The sequence below is a fragment of the Silurus aristotelis genome, assembly GCF_946808225.1.
Source record: "Silurus aristotelis genome assembly, chromosome: 24".
Lineage (NCBI taxonomy): Eukaryota > Metazoa > Chordata > Actinopteri > Siluriformes > Siluridae > Silurus > Silurus aristotelis.
In genome coordinates this window covers 9,592,648-9,615,882 of record NC_139597.1, presented here as the reverse complement: position 1 = coordinate 9,615,882, position 23,235 = coordinate 9,592,648, and the positions used below count along the sequence as shown (strand labels likewise).

Below are 23,235 nucleotides of genomic sequence, written 5' to 3'. Positions count from 1 at the left end.
TAAAATAAAAAAAAAACACTGTATGAAGATTTTTGACAGACCATTTAGAATATAAATATAAACTATATTTATATGTATATAAATATATATAAGTCTATAAGTATATAAGCCTAAAATGATCTCTGCAGCGCAGCCAAAAAAACACTGCTTCTTCCAAAAAACAAATATTAGCATAAATGCACAGAGCCATAAACCTTGGCTATATAATCTAAATAACATAAATTTCCAGCATGTTCCTCATTTACTAAAAAGGCCCGTGTTTTGATTTACAAATGGAAGTGGGAAATTCATCCTATATGTCAACAGGCGATCCGTTGCGAAGTCTAGGGATGGAAAATGCAAATCCTTGATTATTTGTCCAAAGTGAGGGCAAGGAACAGTACAAAAAAGCTGATCAGAGGAGCTCAGGTGGCCAGTGGGCATGTGGAGATTAGGTAAGATTGGTAGACATGTTAAAGAGGTCTGACTGAGACACACAAGGGCAACATGACACAGACACATGAATCATTTTCACCAAATCAGCAGACAGAATATGTTTAATCTGGTAACTGGATTTTAAAATATGAACTAAACATTTATATGAGATACAGGAGATATACATATGTAGATATACATACTTTTAGCATCTCATTTTAGATGACAGTCATAAGCAGTACAAATACTCAAATGCAAGTGATATGAAATAATCATCAGAATTTAGTGTTTGAAAAGTGCTATGATTTGCTCTAAAATCTACCCATTATTAAATGTACAGAATAAAGGGTGTCACCTGCTTTCTTCTTTCTCAGGTCATTATTATGGTACACTAGCTAATCTTTTTTTTGCAGCCCAGTCATCTTCTTTAATGGTCCTGCCAAGAAGCATCCTCATATCATCAGTATCTATTGTGAATATGGCATTTTTGGTGACGTTGTTTATTGCGGCACGACAGCTCCACTTAAGTGCATTACATTTCATTCCATACACGAGGAGAGTCTACGTCAGCCGGGATGTGACAGAATACATTATTGGTCATGGTGGCTGACTCCATGGCATGATACCAGCAGTGGTGCAGGATGTAAAGGCACCACCTGCAATAGCCTTGAGCACTAAGCAGTGGAGTGCATGGAGCAAAAAGAAACAAAAGCATTCCATAAGAGAGCATTAGATGTAACACTAGGAATGATAGGAGTAATAATGCAACAAATCACACCTAAGAAGGTAATTACATCGTTTCTGTCTGGGTTAATAAACCGCTGGTTGGTTGACAGAAAAATGCACACTAGCAAGTAAAGAAAGGTTGAAACTGCTTTTTTTAAATTATTTATTTATTTATTTTTTTTTTTACAAGACACTTACCAAACCCGATGTAGTTGAAGTGCCATGCCTGGTTCTGCTGATAGACAGTGTGGATGTTTGGTCTTGATCTTTCCTTGCAATCAATGAAGCCTACGTCTAATTAACATTTGTCAATGATGACTTTAATTGCAACCCCTTTGCTCCAGACCTTAACCTACACCCCACGCTGACTCCAGATGCTCGGATAGTGTAGATCAATGCAGCAGGGGTATCTTTATCCACAGGCTTTTTTCCCCCTGTCCATCTTAAGGTTTTTTTCTTACCTACTTAGATCTGGATTTGTTCAGTTCGTAAACATTATGATGGCACTCTGTTCACTTAATGTTAACCTGTGCTTTTATTTATTTTTTAACAAAACAGTCAGTAGTCAATCTTAGAAAATGTTGAGATTTTATACAACCAAAGTGCTTTCCATTTACAGCAGCAATTTCAAAGTGTGTCGTCTACCCTGATAAATAACAAAAAACATCATGAACTGCGCTTAAGCTATAGAGCTCTGTGGCAGCAAAATACAGCAATATTATAGACAGGATTTCACAGGAATCAGTACGCGCTCTACTCACCCTGTCTTTTACTATTGCTTTAAGCAATCAATTTACTTATAAGAGCAAATCTTGAAGCAAAAAGCAGAATAAAACTTTTCCTTGCACAAAATAATTGCTGACAACCACAGAATGCTATCCAATTTAATAAATGGTAAGTAAAAGCAGCTAATGGTACAAAAAAAATAGAACAGAAACCTTCTCAGAGCGGCCCTCAGTAAATATTTCAGGCCCCACAGTTGGTGGCTATGAGTGAAAAAGAAGGCCAGCAGCTGCTGCGTGCCAAAAGGCTGCACTATCAGCTCCCAATGGCTCCCAGAGACAGATGGAGAGGGCGCATGACCCAGAGTTTAGAGCTGCGCAAAAGACACACTGCCTTTATCTCTGCAGTAACGAAAAAAACTGGAGCTGGGTTTGGGTCTGCTTTGCCTCCAAGCTTGCTGAGACCCAGATCATCAGCATGCACTCAGACTGACTCTATAGCTTTATCAACTTTTAACTGAGGTAAGGAAAAAACCCACTTCTGATAAGATTGCAGTAATCACAGCCCAGAACAAACTGATAAAGCATCTGTGGTTAACCAAGCCTGCATGCACACTTTTCTTTGGGGTTAATTAACCCTAAAAGTTGATGAAAAGTTAAGCAGGCAGAAACAACACACTGATCTAAATTGGGCATATGATGCCAAAAATCCCAGCTTTAATCAATGTGTTGCTTTCAATAATGTACTGAGACATAGCTGAATTAAGGAAAGAAACTTTAATGCATGGACTGAAAATTGGCAATTAAAAAATGTGCTGTTTCCATTACCGGCAAAAAAGATATCAATTAGAAGAGCCACAAAGATGGTGTCATAAAGTAACATTGTTCCAAGCAGTAAGAAGCATGCCAAGAAAGAGGAGTTAGGTGACCTTAGGTGAGTGTGGTATTGATTTAGTGGATGGAATGAGACAGTGAGGTGGTGCAGGAGTGGTGGGAGAGCAAAGTGGATTGATTTAGCTTGATGAGTGCTTAATTAAGGAGATGGGCCTGTGGTTCCTCATTGCCTGCCTGTGCAATTAGAACTCGGGCCCATTTCATCCACACTTCCCATGCTCTGGCGGAGAGTGTAAGAGTGAGGAACATGAGCATTGATTAAATTGACTGAATAAAGGCCTTACAGACTACTAATTGCAGAGAAAATCAGGGAGTAGCTCTTGATAAGGAACGAAACCAGGAGAGAGAAAATCTCTTGTTGTTTTTTTGGATTAGCTAACATAAAGCAGTCAGGAGCATGCAGTAAAATAATAAAGGTTGCACTAATGATGTGAATATAGAGAGGTTGTACCTAAAATCTAAAATAACCCCTGCTCGCTCAGCATGCCACTGGGGCACCCACCATGCCAAAGGCACACATCATGCATACACATTGCTGTTTACAGGGTTCTCAAGGTGACTGGGTCTCCTTGAGAGCTGTGTGTTCTACAGCATTAAACAGAAATAGAGCCAGAGTATATCATAAACATATACTGCAAGCATGGGGAAATGTTTTATTTGAGAGTAGTGTTCATAGCAATAAATACACCCTTCACAACAACTGACAAGTCTATGCAGTTATAAAAACTGTGCCATGCCAGTTAATTTTATAGCTACAGGTCAATTAAAACTGTTATCACAACTGACTTTGTATCTGCAGGTTGAGTCCTGAGCACTGAATCTGTGGTATCAAAAAGTTTTGGTTAGCATCCACTTGGTCAAGCTGTGGACCTGCCTCACCTTTTCGGTTGTGGAGCTCTTCAAATATTCTTATGGGCTCTTCGAATGTGAAGACTATTGCTTCGTCTCAGGCTCGTACCCGTAATCCATGGCATGCTGATGGAGTTCTTGGTAAACTTCGACGAAGTGTTCCTTCTGCCTCTGGGTCGGCAGCCTGGGGATGAACTTGGTGATGATTGCATGGACTGTTCCTTATGACACACTGACAATGGCAGCAATGTTGTGGATAGTTCTCACACGATGATTGTGCAGAAGTTGCTGTACGGTTTCGACACTTTTAGGGGTTGGGCGTTAAAGGTTTTCCTGATCTTTCATCGTCTTCCAGCCATGTTTTTCCACTCTTGAAGCACTTGTGCCACTCAAAACAACTCGAATGACTCATTGCAGATTTGCCGTAAACTTGACGAATCATGTCATACGTCTCTGTGGCAGGTTTGCTCTTTGTTCTTGCTGTCCATGATTAATTCGCAAGCACCAGTTGCACAGCTCCCGATCTACACAGGACAATGTCTTTTTTTGGCACACTCACCTATAAAGGTCGGTGCTCCCTGTGACTGTGTGTGCAGCCTCGTGCCCAAAACTACCCTCCCATATAGCTACAGGCTAAAAGTAAGTGTCATGATGAGACGTTTATTATAATTGATGTGTTTTATTGCTTTTTTTATTTATCTTCTGTTTTAAGTTCTTACAATTTACTTCATTCTTTTATGATATCCTATATTTTACTACGTTCATGTTAATTCAAATTTTATTACTATTTTACACATTGCCTTTTGCACTTTGTTCAGCACCTAGGTTCTACCTGGTAGATGGTAGGTGCTATATAGATAAAGATTGATTGATTGATTTACGAAAATTGAGCGATTTATTCAGTGACCTTTCAGGACACAGCTGACTTCATGACTCTAAGATGACACTGCCAGAACTTTGCCATTGTATTTTAGAATTTGTACCAGAAGGCTGTGGGTTCAAATCTCAGCCCACCTATACTGCCACTTCTTGGCCCCTCACTAACCCCTGGCTGTTCAGTCGTATAAATGAGATAACTGTAGGTCACTGTGGATGTGTGTCTGCGAAATGTTGTAAATGTAAGTACAGTGAATATCATCACACATCATGATGTTGAACATTCCATAAATCTGTCCTTTTTTCCGCACAACATTATATGTAAATGAACACAATAAGGCTTTATATCGGCTGAAACACTGAAATAAGTCTGTCTACATGTTTTATTCAGGCTTATGTAGCCGAGGTTTTCCCAAATATCCTGGGAATGCAAACTAGCTGTAGAAGTTAAATACAATATTTGCAAGATGTTCTTTTGTGCATTTGGTGTTTCGAGCGCTGCTTGGATGATTTCGAGGGTTTCAGAGGCACTATGGGATTTATTCAAACCCGCATCTCAGGAAACATGTGCACAAAGCAAATATTCATGGCTCTTTTCTTTTCAGACGATTTATTTATTTATTTATTTTTTTTCAAAAGAACATGCTGCTCCTTCTTTGTTCATGGTTTGTCAGGTGAGACAAGTTCAACATCTGACTTCAATGTTAAGAGGCTAAAATTCTCACAACCCCAAAAGCTTAGGGGGATTCAGTCTTCAGCAGGCTTCGTGTTTGAAGTACAATAGAAGGAGAATAAAAATACAATATGATATTGGTAAAAGTCCTCACTCAAGGTCACTATTTTAAAGTTAAATAAAAAAGAAAATGTGCACAGTTGAAGCTGACAGGCAAACACCATTAAGCCCGAGTACAACAGCACTGATATTGGAAATAAGGAGGATAAAAAGGCAGATCTATTATCCTAAGCTCTCTCTGAAATCTTTCTGGATCGATGGACCGGGCTCCCTGCAGAGGTGAAGGTGCCTGAATTCTTCCTCAGGGATTTGTCTGACCAGAAATACACCTCAAGCCTTTCCCAGGCTGTGTGTTATTTTGAATCCACTGAAGGCATTGCAGCACTAAGGTCTCCTTTTCTTTCTCTGTTCTTGCTCCACACACACACACACACACACACACACACACACACACACACACACGTCTCCAGGTGTTAAGCATCTGGAGGCAAGGTATATAGATTGCTCTGCCTTCGCTAATGTCTGCACTCATACATAATAATCCTGCACGAGTTTGAGATCTCAAATACCACCGACTAACACGTACCTCAAACATCCCTTACAGTTATGATCTGTACATGATGATCATATTGAAATCTGCATGTTGTTTAGACACTTTACATGATGATTCACACATTTTGGCTCATTAATGCTCAGGTGATTATTTAGGTTTTACACAATTCACTTCTGCGACTAAGACCGATACTTTAACTCCACACTGTTAAAAGGGAAAGGCTTCGTTCTGTTTCTCATTTAAACAGTGACTTTTATTTTTTTATGATTCTCTCATTTTCCTCTTTTCATTACACTATTTACTTTCACAGGTTTTTGACAATTTTGTCTGCTTTATTTTAAAATGTATTTGAATAAGATGCACAAATTTTTTTTAATGTTTACTTTATCATGTCACATGATTCTTTTTTTTCATACCAGATTCATTTACTTTTTCACGATTTTATTTCCCTATTCATTTCTTTTTTTTACAAGATCTATTCACAAGATCCACCTGATCTATTTTCATGATCACTTTTTCATGCGACATTTTACGAAATGTTCATTATGACTTTTGAAACTTACTGTATGACTTGTGTGACTTCTTTACGCAGATCTTCACAATTGATGCCATGTGCAATTTCAGTGCAAAAAAAAGAAATATGCGCTATATAGTTTTAAAAAAATAAATAAAATAAAAAATAAAAAAAATGATAAAAGGGAAATCTGACTTCTTTAGCCAAACCCACAAAGTCGGTGGCACACAGGTGTGTATGATGTCTTTGGAATGTGGTTGCACAAAATTTTCCTCAAAAGGTGAAGCAGGCTCAGAAAGCACATCTTAAAGAAAATGCACAAAAAAAAGATAACCTGATTTATTTTATTTGTATGTATAGATACTGTGAATGAATTACGGTTGCAGCTGTAGAAACGCACTTGTTAAGCAAAATGTGTACCGTAATTTTCAGACTATTAAGCGCACCCATATATAAGCCGCACCCACTGAATTTTACAAATATTTTTATTTTGAACATAAATAAGCTGCACCTGTCTATAAGCCGCAGGTGTCTACATTAAAACTAATGAACTTTACCCAGGCTTTAACGAAAGACAGTGTCTGTTACACGGCTTGTATCTAAACAGTAGCCTTCCAAGAAAGTCATTGTTCACTGTCTTCCTCCTTCCTTTCACAACTATTTCTCTCGAGGGTTTTTTTTTTTGGCATCGTCGTGCGTTTAAAAATCACCATTGGTGAAGTTTTTCTCCCGATGCCGTGCAGCTCAGAACACAGGTGAAGTGCGTGTTTTCATACCTGGTTGTTTTCAGCGTGACGAATGATTCGCATTTCCTGTTGACAGTCCGAGTGAGCGGCAGGTCAAAGGTCAGAGGAACCTCATCCATATTTATGATGTGGTGCGGCCCGATTCAGTGGGAGCGCATCTGATTTAATATAAAGAGTTTCATTGGTCTAATGTTATGGGGCTGTTTTTTGGCATGAAGTTTGTAAAACCGGGAAAAAACCCAGGAAAAATCCATAAATTCGCAGCTTCATTGTTTAAGCCGCTGGGTTCAAAACGTGGGGAAAAAGTAGCGGCTTATAGTCTGGAAAATACGGTAGTTTTACCGAATAATCCTGGAGCAAACCTAAACACAACAGTACTAAGAGCAAGATGCCTCTAGCACAAGATTTCTCACAGAGCTCTAACAACAGCATTAATAATACAAAACTCATCCCCACACACACACACACACACACACACACACACACACACACACACACTATAAAAAAGTAGCAGCAATCTCAGTTATATACAATCTATATATGTATCAGTTAATGTAGTGCCCTTGTCTATGTAAAATCTTTTACTGCCATAAAACATCTCACCAAATGAATAAAAACACTCATTAGGTCACTCACAGACTTTAGTCAGGAAACAAAAATCAATTTCAGTTAGTTTGCTATGATTTTGATCTATAATCTATTGAAATAAATGCATCAGAATATCAAAAGAAACAACCTAATACGTAGAGGAAAAGGAACGGAAACCGCGGGGAGAGAAACATCCAACCTGAAGACGTGCTTGTTGGAAACATTTTATTACACAGGAATTCATTAGAATGTACATAAAATGTGAGAGATCAACCTCATTTCTTCTACCCCCTACACCCCCCCTCAAAAAAAAATCATAAATATTTAACATTTATAATTTTAATTTGTTCTGACATTCAAAGCTGTAAATTTGTTATAGCTACACACTTTCTTTTAAAAACATTGTATTTACAATAGAGAAGGTATTGTATTTGGCATAATTACAAAGACATTATTATATAATTTACACATTTTTTTTTCAAGCATTGATTCATGTCTAGATGTTTGTCCAAAGTTTGAAAATTATTTAAAACGATTTTAATTTTCCCACAAAGAAAAGAAGCAGTGAAAAGAGGTGATCGATACGTTTCTATTTTTCTCTGTTTATAAATTGAGGAGCTATTGTTCATTTTCAGGGCACAGTAACCAGGCTCTTACAGGACTGCTATAAAGGCCCAAATCTCTAACATTTCTGTGTAAAAGATTATGTCCAGAAAAACCGCAGACGATGAATAGCCAGATTGAATTATAAATAGGGCGGTGACAATATACAAACGTATACAATACGCTAAATTTGCACATACATGATTTTCAATGTTACAAAATTTTGAACATTAAATGATTCGATACAAAAAAAATCTCAACAAAAAAACTGACACTATATTATAATTATACCACAAGACAATATTGGAATTCTGACTGGTCACAAGGGGTTTATTATTTTCCCAGCATCTCTGGCAGAATCAACGTTTGTAAAGCAATTGACAGTGTGTATATCACTGGCCTTGTTGGCTGTAAAGCTGTTCCTGTAGGTTTTTTGTGTGTTGATGAACGGCTTTGCAGTTTCTTGCCGGCAAACTGTTTCTCTGGTTACTAACCATTATTCTTGTTAACGTCATGAGAAAGAAAATGAGTGGTGGGTGATGGAATGATTGTTTACAGCTGCTATAATTAATAAGCAGTATACAGATTACAATTATGTTCTCAAATAAAAAAAGGAATTTGTCATTTGTTACTAGAAATGTAGATATTTTCGAGCAGGATCACTAACGTTGTACCTGGCTGCACACCACCACCTCATTGTGGAGTATTTTTCTCGAACATTACACACAATCATGTTTTTACTTCATATAGTTTATACCTTAAATCTGACTGTGAGGCTAATCTATGGAGCAGCTGAGAGACTGTGGGACTGCTCTGAGATCCACTGACATCACTGACTGATATCAATTAATAATTGTAAATGTATTAAACTTGGTATATTATAAACTCATAGTGTGATTGAAGTGGTGAAATCAGAATCATTATAATTAATCATTACTCAGGTATATTGTCACAGCTCTATAGCTGTTTTTGAGACCTTCAAATGAACAAGTCCTACTGGCAGTTTTGAGCAACTTGGGTAGATGGACAGTGCATGCAACCGGCATAGTAGAATGTGACTATAAAGAATGGAAGACTTTATTTTTGTAAAGACTCCATCAATTTCAGCACACATTAAAAAAAAAGTCAGTCACTACACACCTTAATTAGGCTGGCTCCTGCTATGCCTATGGGCAGATGCTTTTGCCTTTAGCTCCTTTCTTAAATATTACTCAGCCAGTATAATGAGAGTACCAGCCTGTCACCGGATTTTTCCAGTTACGCCACTGACTATCCCAATTGTACTTTCACATGGCTGTTAAAAATAATAATAATAAGAGTGTAAAAAATGTTCAAAGCAGAAACTTAATGTCAATCTTGAGCTGGAAAATAAAAATACAGTATGACAGTTTCTCTGTTCCTTTGGCACAATACCAGGTAGACTAACTCGAGCATTCGACTCGTGTGGTTAGGCTTTATTTTAAAAGTGTCAGCTGCGAGTGCTGACCAAATCATGTACACCATAAATCTCATCCTAAAAAGTAAGTGATGGATGAATGTTTTGTATAAACTGACTGCTGTATTATCTACAAATGTGCCCAAATCAATAAGACCATAACCTCTCAAATTGTTTAGAATAAGTTCTTGCAGATGAATAAAAGGGTTTGGTGATCTAGTGCCGATATGAAGAGCCGAATGGAGGCCTTTAGCACCTCTCTGAACCATTTAAAAAAGTAGAACATACTTAAATCTACTTAGAAACGTGCATTACCCAATGGTAAAATATTCTGTTTGCAATACTTAAGGCAAAAACATACGTTTCATAACAGTATTTACACAATGTAAAAATGCTCCGGTTCTCAGAGCATCTTGATCTGTGATTGCTGAAAAGTGCAGGAAAAAGCACTGCCACCCCCCGCCATATCCTCCCACCTACCCAGTCTGTTTGTTATGTAAATTAAAAGTGTGGGTTATCAACCCAAAGAGAGAAAGTGCAATTAGTGGCACATTGTATTTTCTTCCAGCAGCACTAAAGCTGAGAGATTTTCCTGGGAAGGGGGCGGGGGCGGGGCAGCTGCTCCACTGGCTTAACACTGCGAAGCTGGTGGGGTTTTGGTGGAATGGGTGGAGCATCAGCAGTTGTGGGAATGGAGAGGCTGTGAGGGAGGGGCACCGGTCTCCGCGGGTGGGTGCTGTAAGGGGGCGGAGTCTTGTTTTCTCGCCTATAAAGCTCATCCGAGCCACTGGAGGCAGAGGTGGGAAAGGCGTGGTCAGTGGAGGGTGTTACTTCGGTGCCTGAGACTTCAGAAACACTGCAGCGGCTAAGAGAGGAGATACCGCTGCTGTAGCTGCCAGAGAGCCCTGGGGAGTTGGGTACAAGCCCTGCTGGTAGGCACTCTGTAGGCGAGGGCGTGAAGGGAGGGACAGAGTACTGCACACACACAAATAAACAAAAATGTCACAAGAGTGTAAACATCAGGTAATAGTCATTCAGGGCAATAGTTACAATAATGATTCATGAGATCTGAAACAGTGAGTTGCATAAGTATTAATTCCTCCGGAATGTCTACACATTCGGTAATGTTACGACCTGAAACAGAGACGAATCAAACCAACAGTAAAAAATCAACAAAACCTAAAGCAAAAATGTATCTTCTATGCAAGAGTGCAGCATGGTGCTGTTAATCAAAATGCGACATTGCATCAAGAATCTTCTCAGAAAGAAAATCTTACAACAAAAATATTCCAGATTATTATAAAATACATGAAAACAAATTCCCTGTGTTGGTTGACCACTACAAACTATATTCACAACTAGAATTTCTGCATGCCTGCTTACATCTGTAATTTGTGCAAAACAATTTGCACTAAACTGATGCTGACCAACATAAAATTTATTTTTTTCTTCAAATGATTCTATATATTTAGCTTTAGGACTACATCAGTTGTCCACATGACACTAAATGTTTGGATAAAATCTCATTTTGATAAGCAAATGTGCGATGAGACAGAGGTGATAGGATGACTTAAAGATTTCATTAACAACTGGGGGAAACATGTTGCACTAGATTGGACCTACATTAGACTCCTAAATGAAAAATACTGCAGAGAAAATTGGTCTTTACTCATAAAGTAATATTAATTCAACCAGCACTGTTTAAGTAGTTCATTGGCCAACTACATAATCGCATACATATTTCAGAGCAATGTGGAACATGCAATATAATTAGATATTTGAACAAAATTCTAAAGAAATGACTGCTGCTCAATTTTTCATGAAATAACCGGCACAATCAGACCTACTCCAGAGAAAGATTTCCAATTAATTTAGCAAGTGTATACGCAGACATTTTCACAGCCACCCACTCTTTGGATATTATAAATGATGCATACTCTATGAGATGCCTAATTTAAAACAAACTGCTAGCCAATCCATTTTCAAAGTGCTGTTCAGAGCTTTTCATGGCCCTTGAATATACTCGACACTTTTGTCCTTTCACAGTCTGTAACCTGTGAACTGATAATGCAGTGAAGGGCTCTGTGTGGACTCTACATGCACAGTATCCATGCGTGCGAGTCTGTGTCCAGGGCTCGGAAGCTGTCTACACCTGAACCGGGGTCCATTAAATACAAAGAGATTAAAAAATCTGTTTTAATACAAGCTGATTTTTGCTCACTGTTACAGTGCAATCTATAGCAAGCATAGAGCATACACAAAGCTCCCACCACTGCCTCTGAATATCCCATCGCAAACATTTTCATTTCTCTACATACTGTTTTTTTTTTAGGTAACGCACAATGATTAGTGATAATCTGACTTGCAGAAAGGCTGAACTGAAATCGATATGCACTGCTCGACGAAGACATGACAAAGAGAAAAAGGGTACAATTACTTGCTCTGGAACAAATGTGTTCAAAAATGGGGGGGATGAATCACTGATTAGTCCAAACAGCAAAGAGGATTGTAGTGGTTTTTGCACCTTCTCACCTCTGAAGGCAAATAAATCGTCTATTCATGCGGTGGAAAGGATTAAGTCGTATGATTTTAAAGTGTACCTACCATGAAAGTTAGTGTGCATAAGGTATTTAAATACTGAAAACGCTTTGATTTTTCGTTCCATCCAGCATACACATGAATGTGTTTACGCAGAGAGCGCCACTGCCTTGGAGTTCAAATGTGCATTGGGAATGGACAAAGGCTCAGAAGCAGGTGCTGTACTCTCATACTGGCAGGAGCAGCTGGTCAGATATGAAGCACGACCCTTAATCTACTGTCCTGTAGTCTTAAACTACAAGGGACATAAATCAGATTTACTAATTTACACCAGAAGCAAAAATCAAAGCTGCTGAGACAACTTTCATTTTACGGTGTGCTTGCTTGGGGCTCACTCCGTCTTTTCATTTAATACAAAATATATACACTGGTAAGTATAGCATGCAAATACATGCACTATTCATCAGATTTTTCTAATTGGATACCATAGAAGGTTTGTTAACCCAATGATAATTTCATCATCTATACCATTCTGACGCAGACGTGATTTTGACATAATCGCCTTTTACTTGCATTTCCCAGTCCAGGCAACTCAATCATACTTTTCACAAGCATGACAGCAAAATCCCTGGATATCACAATTAGCACTGTCAAATAAAAAACATGAAATCTGAAGAAAAAAAACAAATAGACAAACCAACAAACCTTTTGTGGTGATCTTGATACTGGACCTGGCGACTGTGATCTCATATTTTTAGCAGGAGACCCTGTAAACAAACAAACAAACAAAAAAAAACATTCCTCACTATTTGACACAAACATTTGTGACGATTAACTTAAGCTATCAGCCACATGGCCGTAGCCATCTTGGAAGGAAGGAAACATATTGCTATACGCTCAAGGTTCCTGCTAAGTGACTCGCACATCTGGCAGCTGTTTCCTTTTCAGGAAAACAGGCTCCATTAAAAGCCTCCACTGTCAATTTTATAAGATATATGACAGAAGGGACAAACAGCAGATTATGGTCTATTAACTACTTCCTGTCTGGGTTGTGTTCAAAAAACATTGCAAGCTTTGTTACTGGAACACTTGGCTTTAATGACAAGTGAGCATCTGTGCATGTGTTTAGGAAAGAGCCATGCTGATGTAATACAGGAGATACTTTACATGTTAATATGGTCACTGGCAATCCAGTCAAGGCTACTGAAAAGACAAAGAGATTAGATCTAATGTCTGCTACCTGCGTTGAGGTGTCAATTTCCAGCATTTTAAAATAGAAATATAAAAAAAAAACCCTTAAGGTACAACTCAGTAACTTCTGAATCTTGGTTAGTTTACAACTAGGGGGATATAATCAAGCCAATTCACAGACTGAAAAGTTTTGGATGGTGGGAGAAAAACAATATGTTAATTGAATGGCTTCTGGTGACCAGGGAATTAATCTTCTTTCCTCATCTACTGGGATAGATTTTTTTTTTAAACAATAATATAGAACCAGACAGCTACTGAAGCAAAGGAACCAAGGATTTGTAGAATTAATCTTGTTATTCTGAACGGAATGTCACTTCTTTGGTAAATATAAATATAAAAACAGCAAATATTCTGGGCACACAGAAAATGTGGCAATCCACAAGGGGCTGTTCTAGGACCAATGCTGCTTTTAAAACATATATGGTCCTAGTGCATCTTAGAAACTTATTTAATAAAAGCAATGATATGCTAGAAAATGTTTTCTTTACCACATCTAGCTTAGACTTCTGTCAAATCTTATTTTTGGGATACTTAAAAGGCTCTAGTTAACCTAGAACACAGCACATTGCAGAACCTTGCCACACAAATAAGGTTAATCTAAACTCAGGTGCAGATAAACCTGTTGCAAAGTGATAAAAATGGAGGAAAAAATAATACAAGCAGAAAAAGGCTAAAGCAGAGGCAGGTTGGAAAGCAGGAGATTCAGATCATCATTTGAGGATTTAATTAAGCCTAGAGGTGTCATGCAGATTAGAAAGAAACGCTATGAGAAGGCTCATCTCTTCAACAAGGATTATATCATGAGTGAGAGCAACTGCAATCCCTTTAAAGTAGATGTGCTTTTTTCCCTTAACACATGCAGGTCAAGTTTACCTTTAGATTCCAACTGACTGATCCACTTAAAACCAGAAAGTCTTGACAGCACAAGCAAATATAAGACCTTTGAAACATTTTTTTTTACTGGAGGAATACTAAATAAAAGTCTAGCACTAAGGATAGAGTAGGAATACCGTTAAAGGCTGTGAGAAACCAGAAAGAAGGCAAACCTTATGATAGACTAAAGTTAAAAGGGTTACGAAAAGTATTAGTGTCGACGAAGGTGGTTAGTGTTATACGGCACGCTTCTTTAATTAAATTTTTTTTTTTACCTGAATACGGAGGCCTAGGAGGGACAGGGGGGCAAAACTGCTTTCCAACAAAGTCAGAGAACGGTGTGTCAAGACTCCAGCTGCTTGGGGCAGGCTTGACCACTTTCACACACAAAACATGCAGCTCTGGTCAGTTCAGTTAGCTTAGGATCATCAAAGTCTAACAGCCTACAGAGGGTTCTTATTTACAGCTTTCAAAGAAGAACTGCCATAGGCATGATTTTCTACACACCAGGTAAAGATAGAAAAACACCTTTTTTTTTTTTCACTGGCTTATTGAACGTGCACTTGTCACAGGAGACTAACTTCTACTTTCATCCCAGGTTATTAAAGCCTTCTCGTATTAAATTCAATTTCTACCTCATGTCTTCTAATCTTCACCAACAGTTCAAAGAAAACAATCGAAACATTGGTCTTTTTTTATTTTTTAATAAACAACAGAGTATCTCAAGTAGATTTAACGAATCCCATTGAAATATATAATTGTGGATCTATACTCTGGCTTGTACCATTAAAACACATACAGTAAGAATTTATAAATAAACATTTGATCCAAACTATGTTTATTCTTCTGTGCAGTAAAACCCAACACAGAGGAAAAACCCACTGCTCTTGAGAATCTAGATCTGCCTCTGCACCCACATCGCATTAAATCCAGGTTTGAATAAAAATGTAGATAAATGGCTAAAAATATGAAAATTCCTCGCTCTATTTGAATAGCGAAGACAGCGGCACTGAGGAACTTGTGTGAGTCAGTCACAGTTATAGCTGCAGCAAAAAATAAAAAATAAATAAAAAAACTGTATAAGAAAGTTGAACTGTCAGCTACCATCATATCAAGCTAGATAATCTTAAGAGCGTTTCACAAAACAAACCTTTCAACCACACTGAGACCCAGTACATGTAGGAAACTGTGTGTGGGCAGGAGCAGTGTAAAGTTGAGCACAGATTAATGCAGCTCACCTTTGTCTGGAATGGAGATGTTGGGATCGCTGCGAGGCAGAGACGCATCACCTGCTGGGTGTGGGATCGTCCTCTGCAGAAAAACCATAAACTATTTTTAACTATCATTTTTGATGTCACTCTTTGTTAACACAAGCTGTAATAGAAACTGCCGCATAAAACCGCTAGTATGTCCATATACGGTGTTCTGCATCAGTGCCTAAGTGGGTGGTGGGGGTTATATTTGTTGCACATAAAGATATATTTATACCAGGGTTATCCAGTATATACAACTGCAGAACTACAATTTTTTTTTACCCTTGTGTATATGACCATGAACTCTATGGTCATATACTGGGGGCAAGAGAGAAAAACAAAAACATCCACAATTAAGCAAGAAATAAATCACTCCTAATGAATATGTACTATGTATCTACTTTAAAACACAGGGAGGTCTTTGTTCAAATTGAATATTTTGCACCTACCAGGTGATTGAAAATGCTAAAAGATCATTTTGGGGACAGCAACCATCTGCACAAATTTGTCCAGCCAAAGTGCAAGTATTACATTTGCGAAGTTGGTTTCTGCCTGCTGGAAATTAAATTGTAATATTTACTATATGAATATAATGTTTATGTGTTAAGCCTTAATGTTTCTTATAAATCTATGCTTCTCAAAATATTAATTCACTACACTATCAATCGTCCCATACAAACAGCATTTTAAAGGAATTTCATTGCTGTTTATAGTAAACAGCACTTTGATGCACACTATTGTAATCATTTACTGTTGTTTTTACATTTTGGGTTTAATTTGACTTTTGTAAGAGTCTCGTTTAGATCAGAGCTACTGAGGGGAAAAAGTACATACAAATTCTCACTTGCACCTTGCACCTTGTTTTCTTCCCCTACTATACATGGACACAATTATTTATTTCTAAATCACCTGCAACAAACTTACTAACAGAATATACCAGTTACATATAAATACACATAGAAATTAATTTTTGGCAGATTTTTCATGCCATAAAATCTAATTTCTTAATTAATAAGACGTGATACAGAAAATTGCTTAAATTAACATTTACTGAACAGAAAAAAATATATCATTTTAATTGCCGAAATTGCATACAAAAATATCGGTGAAAACAAAATCCAAAAATGTTTCTTCTTTCAGTTTCTTCCATTAGTGGTCGCCACAGCGGATCATCCGTCTCCATACCCCCTGTCCTCTACATCTGCCTCTTTCAACCCAACCACCTGCATGTCTTCCCTCACCACATCCATAAACCTTCTCCTTGGCTTTCCTCTTTTCCTCCTTCCTGGCAACTCCATCCTCAGCATTCTCCTACCGATATACCCCATGTCCCTCCTCTGCACATGTCCAAACAATCTCAATCTCTCCTCCCTCACCTTGTCTCCAAAACGTCCTACATGCGCGTTCCCTCTAATAAACCCATTTAATTGCGATATTACATCAAAATACAAATACAGTGTTCAAAAAAATCTTTTAAATACATTTTTATAATCGAATTACTCGAGGGATCATTACAGCACTAATACAGTTCCAAGAAGTTGCTCCCATTCTCTCTCCAAAAGCAGCATCATATTTAACTATTGTAATACATACAGCTGGAGGACAAAGGATAAGAATCTAAAGCCTGGTACAGAACAAGTTGATGGACATTCGTCTGGGAATGTTGGGGGGAAGCAAACTGGGTGTTTTAAGTGCCGGTCGGCTTAAGTTTTTCCGCACCGTTGGCTCTGGTTGGACGGCATCAGCTGTTTCTCGGCTGATTCTGCATGTCGAATCAGCGGCGGAGCTCGTTGGCGAGAAAGAGAATCCGATTGGCTAATTAGATTAGATTACTGCTTGTAGTCATTCTTGTTCTTGTTTTTCAAACGTAGCAGACATAATTGAAAAAAGCTTCATGTATCCGTTAGTATTGATGGCGGCGGGTAGAATTGCTGCTTGCTTCAGATATTTCAACTCTCCTGGTTTCCCTGTTTGGATGCCGAATACAGACTACTGCCACCGACTGGTATCAGAGAGTTATGTTCTCTCACACAAGCGCAGAACATACACGCATGGTTTGGCATCTCAGATGAGCCTGCCTAATAATCGCCTAATTTGCAGCACAATCGGCCGACGCCGATTAATTAAAAATACAATATGCCAAAAACCGGCCAGATTAATTGGCCGGTCAATCAACCTCTAGGTAAAACATTACAGCATTACAACATCTATCAATAGAAAGCCAGCAGGAGCACCATTTCAGATATAATTTAGGTAAAGGACCATATTCAGTTTAGCAGTAAAAATGAAATGGCATTACGTGTGGTGCTGCGATGATTGTATTTACTAGAGCAGCGCTGCTGGGAGCAACTGGCTACATTATTACACACAGAGACCTTATTGGTCCTCAATAGTTAATTTGTGCATGATGTGTTTATAGCCTTCTCGCCTTGATCACTATCAGGTTCTTATCATGGGACCATGTCTGTTGGCTGGATATTTTTGGTTTCATCCCAGCAGCACAACGAGTTTCTCAGTCTTACGCATACCATGTCAGTAAGACTGCTGTGCTGAGAACAGTGCAAATCTGGTCAGTGGTGGTCTTATGGTGGCCCCTGTTCAAATGATGGATGGGATAGACTAGGACTGACAGATTACACATAGCTGTACAAGATAAGACAGTAATTGTTTGCCCTCAATGTGCTCCTATTGGGCCACGGAATATAGATATATTGTACTTACTGAAGGATAAAAAAGAAAAAAAGAAAACACACTGAGCTGGTATTTTGTACTAAAAAAATAAAGCATGAAGTGTATTCTCAGAACAAAGCCGTATACAGTACAAGGTCCAAGGTTTTGAATTAAAAAATTCTGCAGTTAAGGTTGGCTAGAATTCTATATTAAACAGTATATATACTATATTTACCTGTGTGGGATCAAGAGGATTGGGAAATACAGCGCTACAGGGTCTATCCCTTGGAGAGAGGCAGGAGTTCTCCCGGACATGCTTGTGTTTCTCTGACAGTTGAGGTGAGCCTGAGAAATATAAAGACAAAGTTAAAAATGAGTCAAACTATATTCTTGTGTACATGACACACAACCGTAACTCCTCCTCTTTGTGCTGCATTTCCTGTCTTGCTAAGTAGCCAGACGCAGGAGCAATATTCCTCTCCCCACGTAGCCCTCCTGCCGGGGTGAGAATTGGCCTCCGATGGTGACAGACGGCTATTTGGCAGTGAGATAGAGTTTCAGACAGATGGAACAGCCCGTGCTCTCTCTGCTCCATCACCAGGGAACGGCACTCGCATGCCACTTCACCTCAACATGATAGCCACCAGCTACACTGTTCGGACATTGCTGCCTGTAATACTCCTGGACACGACAGGTAGACTTTAGAGGTGCGCTTTAAGCAGGAGTAAGAGCAGGCTGCTAAAATGATATTTATAAGAGGTCCTGTGTTTATTTTTATTTGAGTATCTTATTACACTGAAGAGCAAACCACTGTGGAGCTGAATAAAGAGAGGTTTGTGTGTGACCATGCATAGGCATCTTATATACAGACTGTTCTCCGAAAGATCTTGCCTTAGTTGCTGGTTCGATGATAAGGCCTAAGACAGTGTTTTATAAGCCTGTGAAATACACAGTCTGAGCTTTGAGGACATGTGGAATGTGTGCTCTCACCTCGGGCACTGGAGGGGGCTGAGCTGGTCACATTTGGAGAGGCTGAGTGATTGGAGCTGAGACTCGAGGTAGATGGACTGGGCTGAGATTTGAAAAAACAAAACAATGCACAGTTACAAACAATTAATTGTGCCATAGATCGACGTGGCACACCATATCACTGAAGAAAATATAATCCAAGATAAAAGCTTGAGTGCGCTATTATGGTTCTAATCCAGGTTTTCTTTTCCAGCCAAGAATCTTAGAGGGGGGAAAATAAACGTGAGAAAAGATTAAGCAGAGGAGTGAAAAAGAAAGAAAAGGAGACAGAGATGAAAATAGCATTAGCACAATTGAGCGGGAGATAAAACTAAAAGTAGGGAGTATGATTAGTAGAAAAGATGAAAAACTCACTGCAGAGAAGAGGAGAGAATATAAAGCGATGTAAGAGAAGGGGTAGTTAGGGTTAAGGGGGCATGCTGATTTTGAGCCCGAGAGCTTTCCTGAGCCTGTGTGTGCGTGTGTGCGTGTTGAGCCGTCAGGCAGACAGTGTGTTCTGCGCCAGAGCGCTCACCTGCATGTTGAAGACTTCGTCTGAGCTTTCCGACTGCCCAGTGATGTTGCTCACTTCATTGGAGGCTTGCGATGACAGAGAGGACGAAGAGTACCGGTTTACTGCTGGATAGCTGAGTGGACTGTATGTGCACACGCACACACATACACACAAAAACAGGGTGTTAGAACTCAGTTACCATATGGTGCTTTTATATAAATAAAAAGTAGCAAAGCAGTAGAAATATCTGAATTTAGCTGCTATTACAGCTTGACAATTGTGGTAGGAATTGTGCTAAAACTGAAAAGCTTACAGCTTAATGAATTTAAATGGATATAGACATGGTGCAATCTTCTCATAGCAGTGCTTTGTTTTATCTCCACACTCCCAGAGAATCTTACACTTGTATATGAATTAGATCTTTTAGCCTTCGTGTGTCTCACCTGCGGCGGGGCACGACACGTCCTCCCTCTACATTTAAAATGTTGGGCATTGAGTTTCTCCCGACCCGTGGGCTTCCATTGGAAAAATGGATAGGACTGGCTCTCATGAAGGTTGGGAGCTCCTGAGGGATGTACAAGCAGATAATAGGCATAAGAGGCATACATAATTATCTAACACAAAGCCTCTTCCTGAGCCCCTGTATTTGACAGCAGTTTGAGGGTTTACCTGAATCCCTAGGCTAGACTTCATGAGTTGGAACTGATCCACAAGTTTTTTATGCAGTGGCCGCATGTCCTGTGGAACAAACTTCTCATGGACAGTCAGGCCAAATTCTAGTATTTGTGCCTGGGGGGGTGGAGAGAGAGAGAGAGAGAGAGAGAGAGAGAGAGAGAGAGAGAGAGAGAGAGAGAGAGAGAGAGAGAGAGAGAGAAGTGCTTGTACATGTTGACATGCATTCCACATTAATTTAACATATTAGAGAGAAGGGACTTTATTTTATGCTACATAGATGATGTAAGTAAGCGAAAAAAAAAATCAAATTGTTTTTTATTTCCTCTATGTATGCAGTTCATAAATTAATTTCACTCAAGATTTATGTTGCAAATTATGTAAAAAATGTAAAAAAAAAAAAAAAAAAAATATAAAGGAGGACTAGATGGGAAAAGTATATTGCTATTGTGTTAAAAGATGAATCAATACTGACCTGTTCAAACATGAGTTCTCTAAGGCGTCCAATCTTATCTCCGTCCTCCGGGTGATTCATCATGTAGTCTTTCACAAAGAATGCCTGCATAAGACAGAGACACACACACACACACACACACACACACACACACACACACACACACACACACACACACACACACACACACACACACACACACACACACACACCACCACAGTTACTTACAATCAATTACCCCACCCAAAAATGACTGATGTTGTGCGCATACACATCCCACACATTCTTCAAAGCAAAAGATGGAGGATGGTAATCTTTCTGGAGCTGCTTCAAAGCTTTGGCTGCTTTATGGACAAAGATTTCTGGACACCCTTCCATGTGTGCTTTAAAAAAAAAAAAAAATCTAGTCTCCATTTGCAGTTATAATAACCGCCACTCTTCTGGGAAGATGTTTCACTAGATTTCCAAGTGTGCTTGTAGAGATTTGAGATCATTCAGCCATAAGAGTGTTAGTAAAGTCAGGTACTGATGTAGGGTGAAGAGGCCTGGGGTGCAGTCAGTGCTCCAATTCATCCCAAAGGTTTTCAGTTTAGAACTTTATAGCAAGCCACAAAAGATCTTCCACTCCAACCCATGTAAACCATATCTTCACAGGGGCATTGTCAAGCTGGAACAGGTCTGAGTCTCCTTAGTCCAAGTGAAGGGAAAATGTAATGCTACCGCATCCAAAGACATGCTGTACAATTGTGTGCCTACAAATTTGTGATAAAATCAGGTGTCCCAGTACTGGGAGTTTGGAATGGCCTATAGTGTGTGGTGATCCATGTTTTTAGGAAAACTTGTAGAAGCAGAGGTCATTTTCTAGCCTCCAGGTACATTGTCCCATTGTGCTATTTATGAACATTAATTATTTACATTTGAATACTATTTGTCAAGGTGGCAAAGAAAAGTGTACAGTTACTTAAGAAACACAGGGCAAAAAAACAGAAAAACAATGCTTTAAAAAAGCACGGCACTTTAATGTAATGCCATTGAGAACAGAGCTCACAGACTTGAAAATAATTCTGAGTGTGAAAGAGAGAGCATGAGGGAATCTGGAAAATAGAGCTAGATGTGTTTGCAATCTCTTCCAAGAATAATGGCTGTGTATCTCCAAAGAGCCAGCCAGAGAGGAGAAGCTACAGGAGGGTACGCCCTCCTCCCACCACAAAGAGTCACACAGAGAGGCTTCAGTGCTGTAAATCTGATATGGCATATGCTCCGGCATCACTCTCCACATCTGAGGACAAGCTAATAAACTACTACTGTTTGAACTCGTTCAGACTGTTTCCCAGGCAACGATTAAGCCGCTTAGTACTTCAAATGACGTTCAGGGAGGAATTACTATTATCACTGCAATTAAGTGCAAGACTTAAGGCTCATTTTGTGCCTGGCTTGACTATGAATTATAAAAAAAAAAAAGGACTGCAAATACTCCTTTAAAGTTTGTTTCTCACTTGATGCAGATATCAATGTGTTGTCCCATGAAATGCATTACAGAATGGAGATTATTCTTCGTCTTGTTTCGCATCTTTAAAGAATACACACTGATGCTGGTGATTTGTGAATTTACTCATAGAGTGGGGAAAAAAAAATCCCTTTTAGAGTGTCAATTAAAACTGAGAAGTTTACAAATGTGAGAAAAGAAATAGATTTTCCCTTAAGGGAGAAAATGAAAAAGCAGCAAAAAAAATCTAAATATTAATAAACAAACAAACAAAAAAAAAGTCAGATCAGTTCAAAACAAGCAGATTCGGGGCTACAATAAAAGATGTAATATTTAAACCGTAACATTTTCTTGCAAATAATTGAAAGAGTTTTGCAGGCTGTGAGAAAAACACATGTCCACTAATGACTCCCTGCCAATACCATGCCTCTATCTACCTACACACAAGCATACATGCATACGGGTGGGCAGTGCCACATACAGACTTGACCCTTTATTAAAACACGGTTGCTATGCAACAGCTCCTATCCACCCTTTAGACCGTGGCAGTTCTGACCCGACTCAGGTTCATGCAGCTTTCAAGATGTTGAACGCTTTCCAAGAGTTTTAATACCACAGAAAAAAAAAGTGCTTTGAAGGCTACACACTTCGTTCATTTCTCTACTGCACAGCATGCACCAGGAGAGTGGAAAAACAGCGGGCTATCTAAAAAATTCTATCAAAGAGAAGACACTGCGCTACAAACTACAGAAGCGAGCTGCACCATTCTGCAGTTAATGAGGACGTGTAGAACATCCTAATAAATTTCTAAAGGCTCTAGAGAGTCAACCTTGGGGTCATAACCTCCACAACGTCTGACCTCA

General features: G+C 38.9%; 1 protein-coding gene across 4 annotated transcripts in view; it reads right to left on the bottom strand.

The window, feature by feature from the left end:
- Positions 1-7,823: 7,823 nt before the first annotated feature.
- dock4b (dedicator of cytokinesis 4b) overlaps positions 7,824-23,235 on the bottom strand; it is a 94,897-nt gene continuing 79,485 nt past the window's right edge. For 2 of the 4 annotated variants that reach the window (XM_083528187.1, XM_083528188.1), the window contains 10 exons: positions 20,908-20,991; positions 20,430-20,549; positions 20,204-20,325; positions 19,782-19,902; positions 19,229-19,310; positions 18,474-18,583; positions 15,554-15,626; positions 14,591-14,692; positions 12,897-12,958; positions 7,824-10,628 (listed from right to left, as the gene is read on the bottom strand). In XM_083528187.1, the coding sequence (XP_083384313.1) occupies positions 10,227-10,628; positions 12,897-12,958; positions 14,591-14,692; positions 15,554-15,626; positions 18,474-18,583; positions 19,229-19,310; positions 19,782-19,902; positions 20,204-20,325; positions 20,430-20,549; positions 20,908-20,991 (1,278 nt within the window). In that variant the 3' untranslated portion in view covers positions 7,824-10,226. The remainder of the gene's footprint in view (positions 10,629-12,896; positions 12,959-14,590; positions 14,693-15,553; positions 15,627-18,473; positions 18,584-19,228; positions 19,311-19,781; positions 19,903-20,203; positions 20,326-20,429; positions 20,550-20,907; positions 20,992-23,235) is intronic. The other 2 variants (XR_014531334.1, XM_083528189.1) reach the window with 2 other exon arrangements.